This window comes from Aspergillus flavus, chromosome 3, assembly GCF_009017415.1.
Source record: "Aspergillus flavus chromosome 3, complete sequence".
Taxonomy (NCBI): domain Eukaryota; kingdom Fungi; phylum Ascomycota; class Eurotiomycetes; order Eurotiales; family Aspergillaceae; genus Aspergillus; species Aspergillus flavus.
In genome coordinates, this window is record NC_092407.1 from 3,435,356 (window position 1) to 3,448,675 (window position 13,320).

At 48.8% G+C, this 13,320-nt stretch overlaps 5 protein-coding genes across 5 annotated transcripts; 4 read left to right on the forward strand and 1 right to left on the reverse strand.

Moving 5' to 3' along the window:
• Positions 1 to 26: 26 nt before the first annotated feature.
• On the forward strand, positions 27 to 1,508 carry F9C07_2231220 (uncharacterized protein; the record flags this gene model as incomplete). The annotated part of the gene is made up of 1 exon (XM_041285442.1): positions 27 to 1,508. The coding sequence occupies one exon, from the start codon at positions 27 to 29 to the stop codon at positions 1,506 to 1,508; it is 1,482 nt and encodes a 493-aa protein (XP_041144938.1).
• A 1,302-nt stretch (positions 1,509 to 2,810) lies between these two features.
• Positions 2,811 to 3,209, forward strand: F9C07_7206 (Yippee/Mis18; the record flags this gene model as incomplete). The annotated part of the gene is made up of 2 exons (XM_071511591.1): positions 2,811 to 2,909; positions 2,976 to 3,209. 2 exons carry the CDS (start codon positions 2,811 to 2,813, stop codon positions 3,207 to 3,209), a joined length of 333 nt encoding a protein of 110 aa, XP_071365161.1.
• Positions 3,210 to 3,655: 446 nt separating this feature from the next.
• F9C07_7207 (putative alcohol dehydrogenase) lies at positions 3,656 to 5,350 on the forward strand (the record flags this gene model as incomplete). Its single annotated transcript, XM_041291156.2, has 6 exons — positions 3,656 to 4,008; positions 4,077 to 4,223; positions 4,347 to 4,443; positions 4,506 to 4,970; positions 5,033 to 5,154; positions 5,248 to 5,350. The coding sequence occupies 6 exons, from the start codon at positions 3,656 to 3,658 to the stop codon at positions 5,348 to 5,350; spliced, it is 1,287 nt and encodes a 428-aa protein (XP_041144940.2).
• A 1,166-nt stretch (positions 5,351 to 6,516) lies between these two features.
• On the forward strand, positions 6,517 to 7,645 carry F9C07_7208 (polyC-binding proteins alphaCP-1; the record flags this gene model as incomplete). The annotated part of the gene is made up of 2 exons (XM_041291157.1): positions 6,517 to 6,904; positions 6,960 to 7,645. 2 exons carry the CDS (start codon positions 6,517 to 6,519, stop codon positions 7,643 to 7,645), a joined length of 1,074 nt encoding a protein of 357 aa, XP_041144941.1.
• An 838-nt stretch (positions 7,646 to 8,483) lies between these two features.
• On the reverse strand, positions 8,484 to 12,917 carry F9C07_2282310 (LPXTG-motif cell wall anchor domain protein). The gene is made up of 2 exons (XM_041291168.2): positions 11,388 to 12,917; positions 8,484 to 11,232 (listed from the first exon to the last, which is right to left on the reverse strand). The coding sequence occupies exons 1-2, from the start codon at positions 12,456 to 12,458 to the stop codon at positions 9,409 to 9,411; spliced, it is 2,895 nt and encodes a 964-aa protein (XP_041144942.2). The 5' UTR covers positions 12,459 to 12,917; the 3' UTR covers positions 8,484 to 9,408.
• Positions 12,918 to 13,320: the final 403 nt, after the last annotated feature.

Sequence of the window (13,320 nt, forward strand, 5' to 3'; positions counted from 1 at the left end):
TAACCGGTCGGTATTTAATACGATTTATGACGGATGATCATCCGTCCGCCGCGGAGTTTGACCCGCCAGAAACAAACCTGCCCACCACCTTTGCGAAAGAAATCGTTTCACTCCCAACATCAATGTCAGCGGACTTGTTCGCAGAATTTGGACTCGGGGCCCCAGCTAATCAGTCCTCAGGGGCTACAGCCCAGCAGGGGGCCCGACCTGCCGGTACGACATCTTCTCTAATTCCCGAACTTGAAATATTCGACAATGCTCCGCCCCCAGGTGTATCTACGTCACACACCATTCAGCCACAGGCGTTATCGACCCATCGAAATACATCGGAAAAGTCTAATGTATCACATTTGATGCACTATGGCAACGACAGTAACGTTTTATTTGATGCCACTTTGGAAGACCCCCCCGACGACAATAGTGAAGACTGGGGGGAATTCGAAACAGCGGACACTCCGTCTTGTCAAGCCGCACCAGCAATCCTTAGTGACACTGAAGGAAACGCTTCACGCCGGCCGATGAAGGGTCCAAACGAGCCGAAAAAGCTTGCAGTCTCCCCCGGTGGTCTTGATTTGCTAGACTTGTTATCAATAGAAGATAAACCACCGCAAAGGCGTTCTCAATCCTCCAGAACACTTGTCAATAAGAGCTCGAGTCATAAAAACAGCAAAGTTGTATCTACAGCTTCCGGCGTAGCTGAAGATGAAGATGCTTTCGATGATTGGGGTGACTTCGTAGACGGCCCGCCTACGGAACCCCCAAAGAGTGTCGGGGGCCACAGACTTGCTTCTGCACAGGTACCAACCCAGAAAGCGAAGATCGCTGCCAATCTAGAGAAGAAGATCTCTCCAACGTTTAACATTTCAAGCTCCGCTGTCTCTCCAGCTCAGATCCGTCCTACCAATATACCTCCACCATCTGTTCTGTTGGAGTTATTTCCTCGACTTTTTGATCAACTCCGAAAGGAGGCTACTGAAGCTAGAAAAAACGCCCAAGAAAAGCAAAATATTGAGAATGTCGCCCTGCTGATTCTTTCCACTCTGAAAGCAGCAGCTCGAGTTGTTGCGGGCCGCACGTTGCGATGGAAGAGGGATAGCATCCTCAGCCAGAGCATGAGGATCGGCCCAGCACGCGCAGGGAAGTCAGGAGGGATGAAACTTAATACGGTCAACAAAAATGAAGACATCAAGGAACAACAGGAAGCTGTTGACGTGATTTCCATGTGGCGTGACCGGGCCGCCCTTTTCAATTCTGTGGTCCAGGCATCTGGCAGACGTCCGATCAGTGCTATTCCTACCAATATCCGCGCGATGACTGCCACCCCTGAACAAGGAGCTCTGAAAGCTTCCCATGCTTGTGCCCTTTGCGGACTAAAAAGAGAGGAACGGCTACCCAAGATCGATGATCAGGTAGAGGATAGCTTCGGAGAGTGGTGGACCGACCATTGGGGTCATACTGAGTGTAGACAATTCTGGGAAACCAACGTTGCCTTACTCGATCAACGATGAACCTCTCCTGCAGCAAACTGATCCTTGGCTATATCTACGAGTTTTAAGCTATCGGATTATAGAGCTACATAGAAGGGCCTGGCCTGCTCTACCGCCCCACTCCAGTACAGTGAATCACTTACAACCCTGGCGACAGAATGTTGCTAGAAGATCTGAGAAGCCGCCAGGTACACCTGCTTACGCCTAGCACTAATATTGACTCAGCCAATGGCCGTAGCCCAGAGAATCAGTGATATTCACGCAGGATCAAGTGCCTGCAGCTTCGATCCGTGATGATGCCAGTGATGACGATGATTGTGATTGCCCCGTAGACTAGACCCGTTGCGGTTAAACCAATACATGGTATCCTGAGTACTAGATACTACCTAGTACATGCGAAGTACCTAGTACTAAGATTAAGACAGCGGGTCCTCCGATAACAAATGATAAGACAAGACAAGTCATTTGGACAACTCACAATACCCAAGCCCCGACACTAGCCAGTTGAGCAATTAACTAATTAAAATCTTCTGTCGGGTTTCACTTGGAAGTTCCATGGAAGTAATGCATTTCAATTGGTTCGATGCGGGGGGTTGCAGTGATTTAGCTCCGCCATCTACTACCTACGGAGTACCCATACCTGTAATTTTACACTGGGGGACCTGAGGCAGCTGCCCGATGGTCAGCCTACGGCTCCGGACAACCACCGATTTCATTGTCTACCTGACTTGGTGATACATTCCAACTGCTGGTCTCTTGCCCCCCTTTAACTATCACCCGACCACTCCTTATCTTCCCTCCCTACCTTAGTGTCTTGTCATTCACCGTCTGAGGGGGAAATTAGATTCACTGCTGTGGGCTGGCGTCATCATTCAATCTTACGTCCTTTGCCGTGGGTTACAAGTTCCCCACTTCTTCTCAGCCAGACGATCCCACTGCTACCTTGAAGACTTCTTGCGTACTTTCCTATCGAGCTTATCTCAACTACCACTAAACTTAGAAGGACAGAAGAGTCCAGCAAATCTTGTTGATCCATCGGCTCCCGACACTGTTTCGAACCTTTAAACTTGAGTCTTTCCTAAATCACGCCGTCGTTGAAGTTACGGCCAGGTCGGGTTCCCCTTGCAAAAGAAGACCAATCCCAGGCAAGGCGGGGAACTCGAGAAGAAGACATCATTCATTGATCTTGTTCTACTCCCTTCTGCCACTTCTGATCTTCATAATAGACCAAATCCGATTACCCACCTTTGTCTTGTCACGCTCACATTCCAGGACGGATACCTAGCTGCCGGAAGTGGGAAAGAGGAGCTAGAGCAGATCATAATGGGTCTCGCGTATAACGTCTACCTCACTTCCAATAAGATTTTTGGATGCAAGCAGTGCAAGACGCACCTTGCGGATTATGACGATATCATCAGCAGAGTGGGTGCCCTTCCTCCCTATCCAACAAAACAAAAGACATGTACTGACTGGAAGACCGTCCCGCAGAACTTCCGTGGCCAGCACGGCAAAGCGTATCTATTCAACAACGTCGTCAACATCACGCAATCCGAAGCGGTGGAGCGTAGCATGACCACTGGGAGGCATATCGTTCGAGACATCGCTTGCAGACAATGCAGGGAAACGGTAGGGTGGAAGTACGACAAGGCATATGAGACCAGCGAGAAGTACAAGGAGGGCAAATTCATCCTGGAAGAAGAGCTTCTGTGCGTGGTGTGCTAAGGTGCCTCCTCTTCATGAACGTGGGCGTGCGTCCTTAAGAGGCGTACGGTAATATGACGGGTCCAGTTACTGTGAGGCCTCCAGAGAAGGACTTGCAGCGACACTTACAAAGACTGATTTATACAGTGAGCGTTTCCAATCGTGGCGTAAGGCAAAGGCGTTGAATGGTGCACTATGTTTTGCTTTGACCGACTTTGAGAACCGGGTTTCGCAGCACACCAGTTTTCGCGTATTCGAGGTTATTCGGCTTCCATCCGTACTCGACATTCTGTATCCTTCATGTTTCAATTCAAGAGCCTGTGAAATCTGCAATCGTCCTCTCATTCTCCTGAGTCATGAGGTTAGAATGATATGTAACAGAATAACTCCCTTCCAGAAGAGTCTCATGTCTCTCTTAGCTATTAGACATGTAGTTCCTCTTTTTGACCAAGAGCAATAGTTTTCAGATGCTTGAAATTTTAGCTGATGAGAGTGTTGGGGGTAACAGCCCCACAGTTATCATAAATCGAGGGGCAAAGAAAATGCAGTGGCCGTTTATCGGATGTGGGGGTCTTGGTTTCTCCAAAACGGCACATTTTACGTGCTTCGATTCAATGACCCAACTCTGCGAAGAAGACATTCCTTGTATACACCTTCCTCCACAACATAGATCAGTCTACAAGATGAGCACGGAAAACAAGATGCGCGCGGTGGTGTTTCACAGCCCTTATAAAGTGGCCGTTGAAGAACGACCAATCCCCAAGATCCAAGATTCGGGAGATATTGTCGTTAAAGTAACATATACTGCGCTTTGTGGAAGGTAGGGCAACGACGGCATCCGGATTCCTCCGTTTTACGCTTTAGACAATCGGCTGCTAACTATTGCAGTGATCTCCACACATTTCGTGGAATTGAACCCGCCGGTACGGGGTTCGTTATGGGCCATGAAGTTACTGGTGAGGTTGTTGAAGTCGGAAGTGGCGTTAAATCCATTCAGAAGGGTGATATGGTCGTGAGTGCTTTTACGACTTCTTGGTAAGTAATCGCTACATAATTTTGGGGGATCGACAGAGGTCTGCGTTAGGGATGTTAAATGCAAGAAAGCTGTTCTAGGTGTCGGAAAGTGTCTCTTTAGGTGTATGCTAACTATGGTCATAGTGGCGAATGTTTTTACTGCAAGCAAGGGTTCTCCTCTCGCTGTGAGAAGAGTGTGCTTTTCGGGTGTGATCATTTGGATGGAGCACAGGCCGAATACGTGAGTAACTTCGTCATAGGCTTACAATCTACGGAAGGTCTGATGGTGACGGTCCCTGTTAGGTCCGCATCCCAAATGCAGACGGAACGGTGATGAAAGCCCCCGAAGGTGTCGAGGAAAAATACCTCGTGCTCATGGCAGACATTTTCCCGACGGGCTACTTTGCGGCCAGCAATGCCTTCAAGGGATACACCCCGGAGCAAATCTCCGAGCAGACAGTCGTACTAATCGGCTGCGGACCGGTCGGACTCTGCGCACTGATCAATGCCCTGGAGTTCAAGCCCAAGCATCTCCTTGCTGTGGACTCCATTCCGTCAAGACTTGAGCTCGCAAGATCCCTTGGGGCAGAGCCTTGGAACTTCCAGCAAGACCGGGAAGGGTTGGACAAGCGGGTGAAAGAGCTGACGAATGGAAGGGGTGCAGACGCTGTGATTGAAGTAGTTGGTTTGAGCCCGGCACTGAGGACAGGCTTTGATCTGCTGCGTCCTTGGGGGACGATCAGTAGCGTCGGAGTTCACAATGGAGAAGTAAGGACTTCCGGGCAATACAGCCTTACGCTTTGGTGTCGTACTATGCTAATTTTTCGTAGATTCCATGGGCTGGAAACGATGCATATGACAAGAATCTGAGAATCCAAATGGGTCGATGCCCCGTGAGGTCGGTATCACCTCAAGCGTTGGATGTCTTGAAAAAGAACCAACATAAACTAGGGTGGGTCTTTCTCTCTCTTTTTATTTATTTTTCTCTTCCCCCTCCCTCGTTGTTGGTGAAGGTATGCATATCTAACGAAATGAGTGGAATAAGATTCATGGCGGACAAGATCATGCCACTGTCTCAAGCTGTAGAAGGCTATGAGCTTTTCAATGCAATGAAAGTTCAGAAGGTGATTTTCAAAGCCGGAGAATAAGTGCGGACCCAATGAAGGAATGAATGGTCGATAGCCTTGATGTTTTGAAGATTATTTGGGTGATTTCACGTATAGGTAGGCGGTGGTGTAAATAGTGGGGCGACCTATCTGCTGTTGCAAATAAACATGTGGATAAGTTTACTTGGTGCAAGGAAGTTCTATAGTCATCAAGGCACTCTTGATGGTTTGGTTTGTTGGTTTGTTTAAAATAGAAATCAATTATTGGTGGTATATTTCAGTGGTGAACCAAGCTGGTTAGCAATGAATGGGTAGTAAATGAGTGAACTTGAAAGAGAAAAGGTTGGCGATACGTAACAAATTGAATCTCAACCAAAGAAAACACCACTAAAGGAGGAAGACTCAATAAGATATAGAAGTAGAAGGGCATTAAATCAAATAATCGACTAAGAGTAAGTGGGAAAAGTCATGAAAAGTGCTTGTGCTCGCCCTGAGAAGAAAAAGAGAGACCCATCCAACCAGAAAGTAAACTAAGCCTAAACTTCTCATTGCTTCCGCTTGTCTCTTTCTCTCACGCTCTCTTTTTCCCTTTCCTTCTCTTCTTCCTTGACTCTTCTCTTCCCTTTCCGATCTTCACTCTCCTCTTCAACCTTCACCTCTCTTCCGCTGCGTCTCCCTTCTTTCACCCCCTCCCTTTTCTTCTTCTTCTTCTCCTCCCCCTCTGTCTTCCGTTTCCTTTCCCTCCCGCCTACCATCGTCCCTTGTCCGTAATTCCTCCACCTCTTCCCCCGCCCGCCGAAACCCCTCTGAAATCACAGTGGTTCATTTTCCCCCTCTCCGATCACTGACTGATCCTTTATCCCCCCTCCTTCTCGGTTCCTTTTGACCATCAAATACTCTATTTCCACGCAACCTCCCGTCTTCTCGTGCGCCACCTCTCTCATCCTTGGGTAAGTAGCGGTACATCTGTGCTTGTCTATCTCATCGCGCCGTCAACCTATTACGTACATGCCTCTTTCACAACCCACCCTTTCACTCTTTGATCCAACCCCAACACTAAAAGCATGGATCTTGACCGCGCGACTTCTCTTCTTATTCATTGTTTAGATTTCTCAGCTGACTGGCGAGAAGAATCTCCGTTAAAGATATCCTGATCCTAATCATCGAAACTATCTTCGTCTAACTGATCTCTTCGCACCTTCGACATAATGGATTCCTCCGAGCTTCACGATACCCAAGTTGTTGATGAGACTATGACTGATGCTGTCAACATGGTCGACGAGGGTGATATGGACATTACTCCGAAGACCGAAGAAGAATACGCCCAGTCGATGCTGACCCTCCGTGCGATCGTTTCGTCTAAGGAAGCCGGCGTGATCATCGGCAAGGCCGGCAAAAATGTTGCTGACCTGCGCGACGAAACCGGTGTTAAGGCTGGTGTGAGCAAGGTTGTTCCCGGCGTCCACGACCGAGTCCTCACGGTGACCGGTCCTCTGCAAGGTACCGCTAGGGCCTACGCTTTGGTTGCCAAGGGCTTACTAGAAGGTGCCCCGCAAATGGGTATGGGTGGCGTCGTATCAAATAACGGAACTCACCGTATGTGTATCTGATCCGTCAGTTTTCCCCGGAAAGACTAACTAACATATGGTAGCGGTTCGCCTTCTCATTTCCCACAACCAAATGGGCACTATCATCGGACGGTCAGGCCTGAAGATCAAGCATATCCAGGATGCATCCGGTGTACGAATGGTCGCCCAGAAGGAAATGCTTCCCCAGTCGACCGAGCGGATTGTTGAAGTGCAGGGTACTCCGGAAGGCATTGAGAAGGCTGTCTGGGAAATTGGAAAATGCCTCATCGATGACTGGCAGCGGGGTACCGGTACCATCCTGTATAACCCCGCTGTGCGTGCATCTGTTGGCACTGCCCCAGTGAACCAAAACGTGGGCAATGGCTACAGCAGCCGCCCCTACAACCGTACCGGCAATGGTGCCGATTTTAGCGACCAGTCCGGTGGCTACGGCAGACGCTCCAACCCCGACACATCAAACCGTGGTTATCCCCTGGTTACCGAGGACGGCGAGGAAATCCAGACGCAAAACATCAGCATTCCTGCTGACATGGTGGGATGCATCATCGGTAGAGCTGGAAGCAAGATTACTGAGATCCGTCGGAGCTCCGGAGCGAGGATCTCGATCGCCAAGGCTCCTCACGATGATACCGGCGAGCGCATGTTCACCATCATGGGCAGTGCCCAGGCGAATGAGAAAGCCTTGTATCTTCTGTACGAAAACCTCGAAGCCGAGAAGACCCGCCGCAGCCAACTCCCACAGGAATAAATGCCTTACATCCATTGGCCTATTCGAGAAACTCCATTCTATCATCTCGAAGACGCTCCTAGCCTCTCTCTCTTAGGAGTTTCACAGCCGCTATTGTGTTCGCCCATTCTCCTTTAATAATTTTGCTTCTTGACGTTGTCTTTTTCTACTTTTTTCGTGTTTTCGTATCGTGCAGCTTTCTTGGTTTACAAGAAGCAAGGGTTCGCTAGGACGGACTGCACATGCCTGTTTGATACCAACCCTTTACGACCTTGGTGATCGCCTTGTCTCAAAGGATCCGAGTTCGAAGGACTGACAAGGCATTGTTTTTGAAATGTCTTCCGGCTCGTTTCCTTTAGTCCCGCCTTGTCCTGCCGCTCCGCCTTCCCTCCCGAAAAAAGTGCTTCTCCACGCTTTCCTTACCTCCTATTCTCTCGGCATCTAGTATTCACCGCATTGCTCCTCGATCCTTCCCACCTGAATCGCACTGTCTTCTTCCCGTCTAATTGAAATTGTTCTCTCGAGCAGCTTCTCAACACCGTTTACCTGACGCATCTATCTTGTGACCTATCCTGTTATTTCCTATATCTCCTTGATTCCTCAATTTCTACAGACTCACCCGACATGTATATCCAGAACCTGAGTACCTCATCCATAGTGGATTCCGAGGCTGAAGAAAACAATCTGAGGCAAATCTTGTCTGAGATCATGACAGATGGCTGATAGTAGAGCAAAGATAATGACTGTTCCTATAGCTAGGATGATCTAGATGTGAGAGCATCTTCTAACGATCTCCGATCGTCACGGAATTCAAATAAATACAGTGGAGAAAAAAAAATAAATAAATCACAAGCAGTATGGTCTATACAAACCCAATGACGTAGATTCCTGCAGATCAGATCTTGCATACATAAAGGCGACATCTCTACACCCATTCGGGAAAAGCATAATTATGAAACCCTATAATTCTGTAGCTCCATACCATGACCTAAATCTACCTCCAATCACAGATCACAGAAGCACACGACATCAACCTCGGGCATATGAGAAAATAAAACTAAAAAGATAAGGAAATAGGAAAAGGAGAAAGGGAGAGAAAATAGTAATATGAGATACGTATATGCATAGGGAACGAATGTAAGAAAATACACTACCCCTCAACTCGGCATGTACTGTATATACATAACCTCAACTCTATCCCAAGAAAAAGGTAATGAAAATGGAACATGACATGAAAGGGGGGAAAAAAGAAAGAAAGTATTTTGTACATTGAAATCGGGAGAAGGAAAAACACATACGCCAAAACGAACAAACGTGTCCAGGTGAGACCTTTGTACATGTACAAAATAAACAAACAAGATGTCATGAGGTTGAAATAAGGATGGGCAGGCAAATGAGCAAGTAGTTCGTCCGTGTAAGTTAGTCGCTCATGTAAGAATAGCAACTTAGCTAGATCTTTTTTTTCTCTTTCTTTTTTTTTCTCTTCTCATATAATGCGTTGTGTGCCCGTGGCATGCATGCTTTGAATCAGATACAAGACAGAATTGCGCTCGTTAGGATGGATGTACACAGAGGTGCTTCGTATGATGCATAGGTGAGGCTGAGGGCCAAAATCAAAGGGACGCAGGAAGAAGACAAAAAATCGATTAACAAATAACTCCGGCTGATCCGTATCCAAATTTCAGGCATGAGTCGCTGCGTTAGATGAAGGGCATAAGCTACGTTTGTTATTGTTGTACTCCAGAGCAGAAAACACCACGTGTAAACGATAAAGGGCGTAACGGTCAATCAATGTTGTCGTCGAAGGAATTTACTGCACCGTCGGAGATGGCCATGGGTCGTTGCCGGATGCCAAACCTCCGTGTGGTTCCAAAACTGTTCGTTCTCGGGCGCGATATAGGGGTATAACTGGCTGCTAGTTTGGCCGATGGGGCGATGATCCTTGTTTGAGATGGATCCTGTCGAGGGGAGATAGGTGCATCGTCGTTGGCTTTACCGGGGGTAGAAATCCCGGAAGGCAACCCATACCGACGAGATCCGGCTTGGATGTTTGAACGAGATGTAGCCGGAGTCATCAAGGTTCTGCGCAGTGGGATGCCGGACTGCGAAGCAGTTGGCGTACGGGGTTGCGGCAACTGCGACTGCTGAGATTGTGCTGAGTACCTGGGAGTCTGGTCTTGCTGAGGCTGTGGTGCTTGAGATGCAGCGAATCCCTGGGAAAATCGCTGGCGCGGGGGTGCACGATATGCGGAGCTTTGGTTACTAATATCCGTCATGCTTCTTGATATTGACCGGCCGTGAGGGCTTCGGTGCTCGGCAGGTTCATCGTCGGTTTGCAGTCTTTGGGCCCGTAAAGACGCGAGTCGGCTTAGTCGGCTTGTGGGAAGTGAAGATCCAGGAGATTGCGTCTGTTTGGCATCGAATGTTGTATCATTACCCCAGTTAACCTCTTTATTATTTTCGCTGGGGGTATTGCCGCTCGGGTTTGCAAAACTGGACCGACGGCTTGCGGCACGAGTACTCTGCCGACGGCTTAGACCTTCGGGTTCCTGAGTCGTACTCCGTCGATAAGGTGTTGTTGGTGTCAAAGTTTCATCATCAGCGCCAATAGGCTGCTGCGTTATCGTGTCTTCGTCAGGTTTGCTTGAGGCCTGGTGTCTACGGAGTTGTTCATCCGACAATGCAAGACAAAGCTCGGTCAATCCGCGACAAACACTATCCGCTTTTCGTCTCGATAGTCTGTCGGTCGGACCGTACCCATTCACGACGGAGATACCTCCAGACGGCGCTTTATTAGTACTTAAAGTCGTGGACAATGATATCGCATCAGTCGCAGTAGCTTCTAAGGCCGTGAATACATCTTTGTTCAGAACAGTCTTTGCTTTGGACAAAGCAGATTGTAAAAGAGGGTGGACTGGGTTTGTGGGAGGAATGGAATCTGAGCCGGGAGACGAAGTGCTGGTTTTGTGGCCGCGCTTTGGGGAAGAGGAGACGGTTGTCACCGTAGTTGTCGCAGTGCGCGGCCGTTCGGCAGAAGCGGATGAGATAGCCTCCTGCGAAGACGGGGGCAACTTCCCGGTAAGTTCAAGTTTGCGGATCCGGGATTTAAGATCCTCAAGTTCATCCCAAACAGTAGAAGGTGCAGTGGTAGACAGTGTCGACTCGGTCCCGTCTTGTCGGGATCGATCGGGCTCGGCTCGGGGACGTTCTGTGACCTCAGAACTGGACGGCTGTCGACTGCTTCGGATCGTCGATAGCGTTGAATGACGATACGTTCTCGGATCTGGTAATGAACCTCGTCTCTCGATGGACGTTTTCTCGGGCGAATCATCTGGGCTGATTTGGCTGAGTCTACTTCTCGGTACTCCAATAGTGGACTTGGAGCTGGAGATGAAGCCGGAATGAAGAGAACGAGAATGATCGTCTAGTGGATGAGCGGAAGCTGAGTAGGAATATGCTAGAGAACTGCGTGGCTGGGATGGAGATCCGTTATTGGAATGCAAGGGGCTTTCGTAGGTATTCAACCGAAGTTGATCGGGGGAAGATGTGTGCTCGTTGGCGCGGGAAGTTGAAGAGCGAAAACCACTACCGGACATCCTCATTCGCGACTGTAACGTTTTCAATCTTCTCATCAGTTCACGGTCGAAAAGTTATTCAAAAATTGGCGAGACACTGGAAAGGGGGAGGGCCCATCGGAGATCCATTTGCAGGGCCATGCTCTTGTTGTTGGTATGTTCGTCTTTCAAAGCAAACAGTTACTCACCCGTCTAAGTTCTGACCGTCCAAGGGATTCGCGACGGCTTGAGTCTGACCTAGCGATATTCAGGAAGATATCAGATCGAGCGTCATCCGCGACTGGAGTCCGATTGCCATCCTCTGTCGCGTATTTGTTGACACCGTTCACGGTGCGCCTGCGATCGTTCCCTTCGGTGTAAGTTGCTGTATACGATGGCATTCTCCTCTTTACACTTGGAAGCGTTTGCTGGGCATAAAAAGAATCTTTCCGGCGCTTTGTCGCATTGGGACTCAGTGCTTTGATGGTCGGATCAGGATCAGGGGCCAGCGCAGAATCGCTATCGTCGTCTATAGCGAGCCGGAGCGATGGGGGTAAAGAAGATGATTCCTTTGGAGCGCGACTGTGAGACAGATTGAAGCCCTGGATTGAGCGCCGCGGTCTGTCGTACAGGAAAGTGCGCTGGGGGGTCGGCGTCGGGTTTAGACTCGAGGGCGTGTCGATAACGGAGCTGTGCGATGCTAGGGTTCGTCTGCGATGGGGCAACTGATACTCAAAGTTGAAGCGACTCTGTGGTAATTTAGGAGCCGAAGCGACCGACGTGTGGGGTTGCGATGCAGAGGCGCCAGGGGTTTTGGATGGTGAGGAGATCATGTCTTGAGCCGTCGGGGTTGTTATTGTTGGTGAATCGCTGGTACTGGCGGATGTTAGCGCGGTTGCGGTGCCCGTGTCACGGGGATCGTCCACAAACATGGCGCCGGGACAGTGTTGATCGAGACGGGCGAGATGAGACTGCTGCTGGGCTGGTAGAAACCTTGTCTGAACCCCCAGAGTATTGCTCCGTGGACGTCGTGCGGGAGACTCGGTCAAAGTTGGACTAGCCAACGCCGACGAATGGTTCACCCCGGAGCCGTATACTGACGCTCTGGAAATTCGAGCCGAATTGAGAGGCGCGTCTCTCTGTGTCGCATGGATGGTCGGAAACACCGCAGACACGGTTTGTCGTCGTTGGGGTCGAGAGTTGGAATGATGGTTTTCGGCAGAAGGTGGGAGAGCAGACGCTGGCGTCATCCCATGCACTAGGTCGTGGGACATCTGCATGCTACTTCCTACACTTCTTGGTCAGGCATCCAAGGATTTCATGCACCTTCCCAGGAATCAATCAATCAGAAAATTATGACCAAAAAAAAAAGAAAATTATTCAGGGTGGAAAAAACAAAAAGGCAAAATATCGGCAAAGGATTGGTCGAGAAAGTGAGAAAATTTCATTCTATTGGTTGTGGGGATCAGGGATAAAGAGTACGCTCTTCTACTACGAAACTCTCGACCTTCAGGAGTGGTCTATCACTATCGCCTAAGGCACCGATCCTGTCCCTAATCTATATAAATCACTACGAATTCCTATTAATAAACCTAACCATAACCCTCGTTGTGTGGACGGGAAGGGCAGGAAAAGACCCAGCCAGAAAAAAAAAAAAAAAAAAAAAAAAAAGGTACCAGGAACAGGAAATGAAGGACTCCAGTGATAAGGGTGGCTGGATTCTTCTACTGGAGACATGGTGGAGCTGCTACTAACACTCTAGTTCGGCTCCAGAACCCGGAGAAATAGTCGATTGCCTTGACGTGATATCATTCCAGATAGGATTTACGATATGATATGATAGGATTGAATGCAACTAAGGTCCCAACCTTAGTTGAATTTTTTTATCCCCGAGGTCGTTGATGTTCTTCTGCTCCATACTTGCGTCGGATACATCCCATGCAACAACCCCCGATGGAGACATTGAAAAGACGCGCAAAATGGGGCACGGACACAAAAGATAAAAATATAAATACGAAGTAACATAACAGTCTATAGAAAGAAAGTGACTGCCGGCACTAGCCTATACTTGACAGCACTATGGTCCAAGTTCCTATAGCAACAACCACTCATAATCTCCCATTATAGTTCAAACCCCCTGGT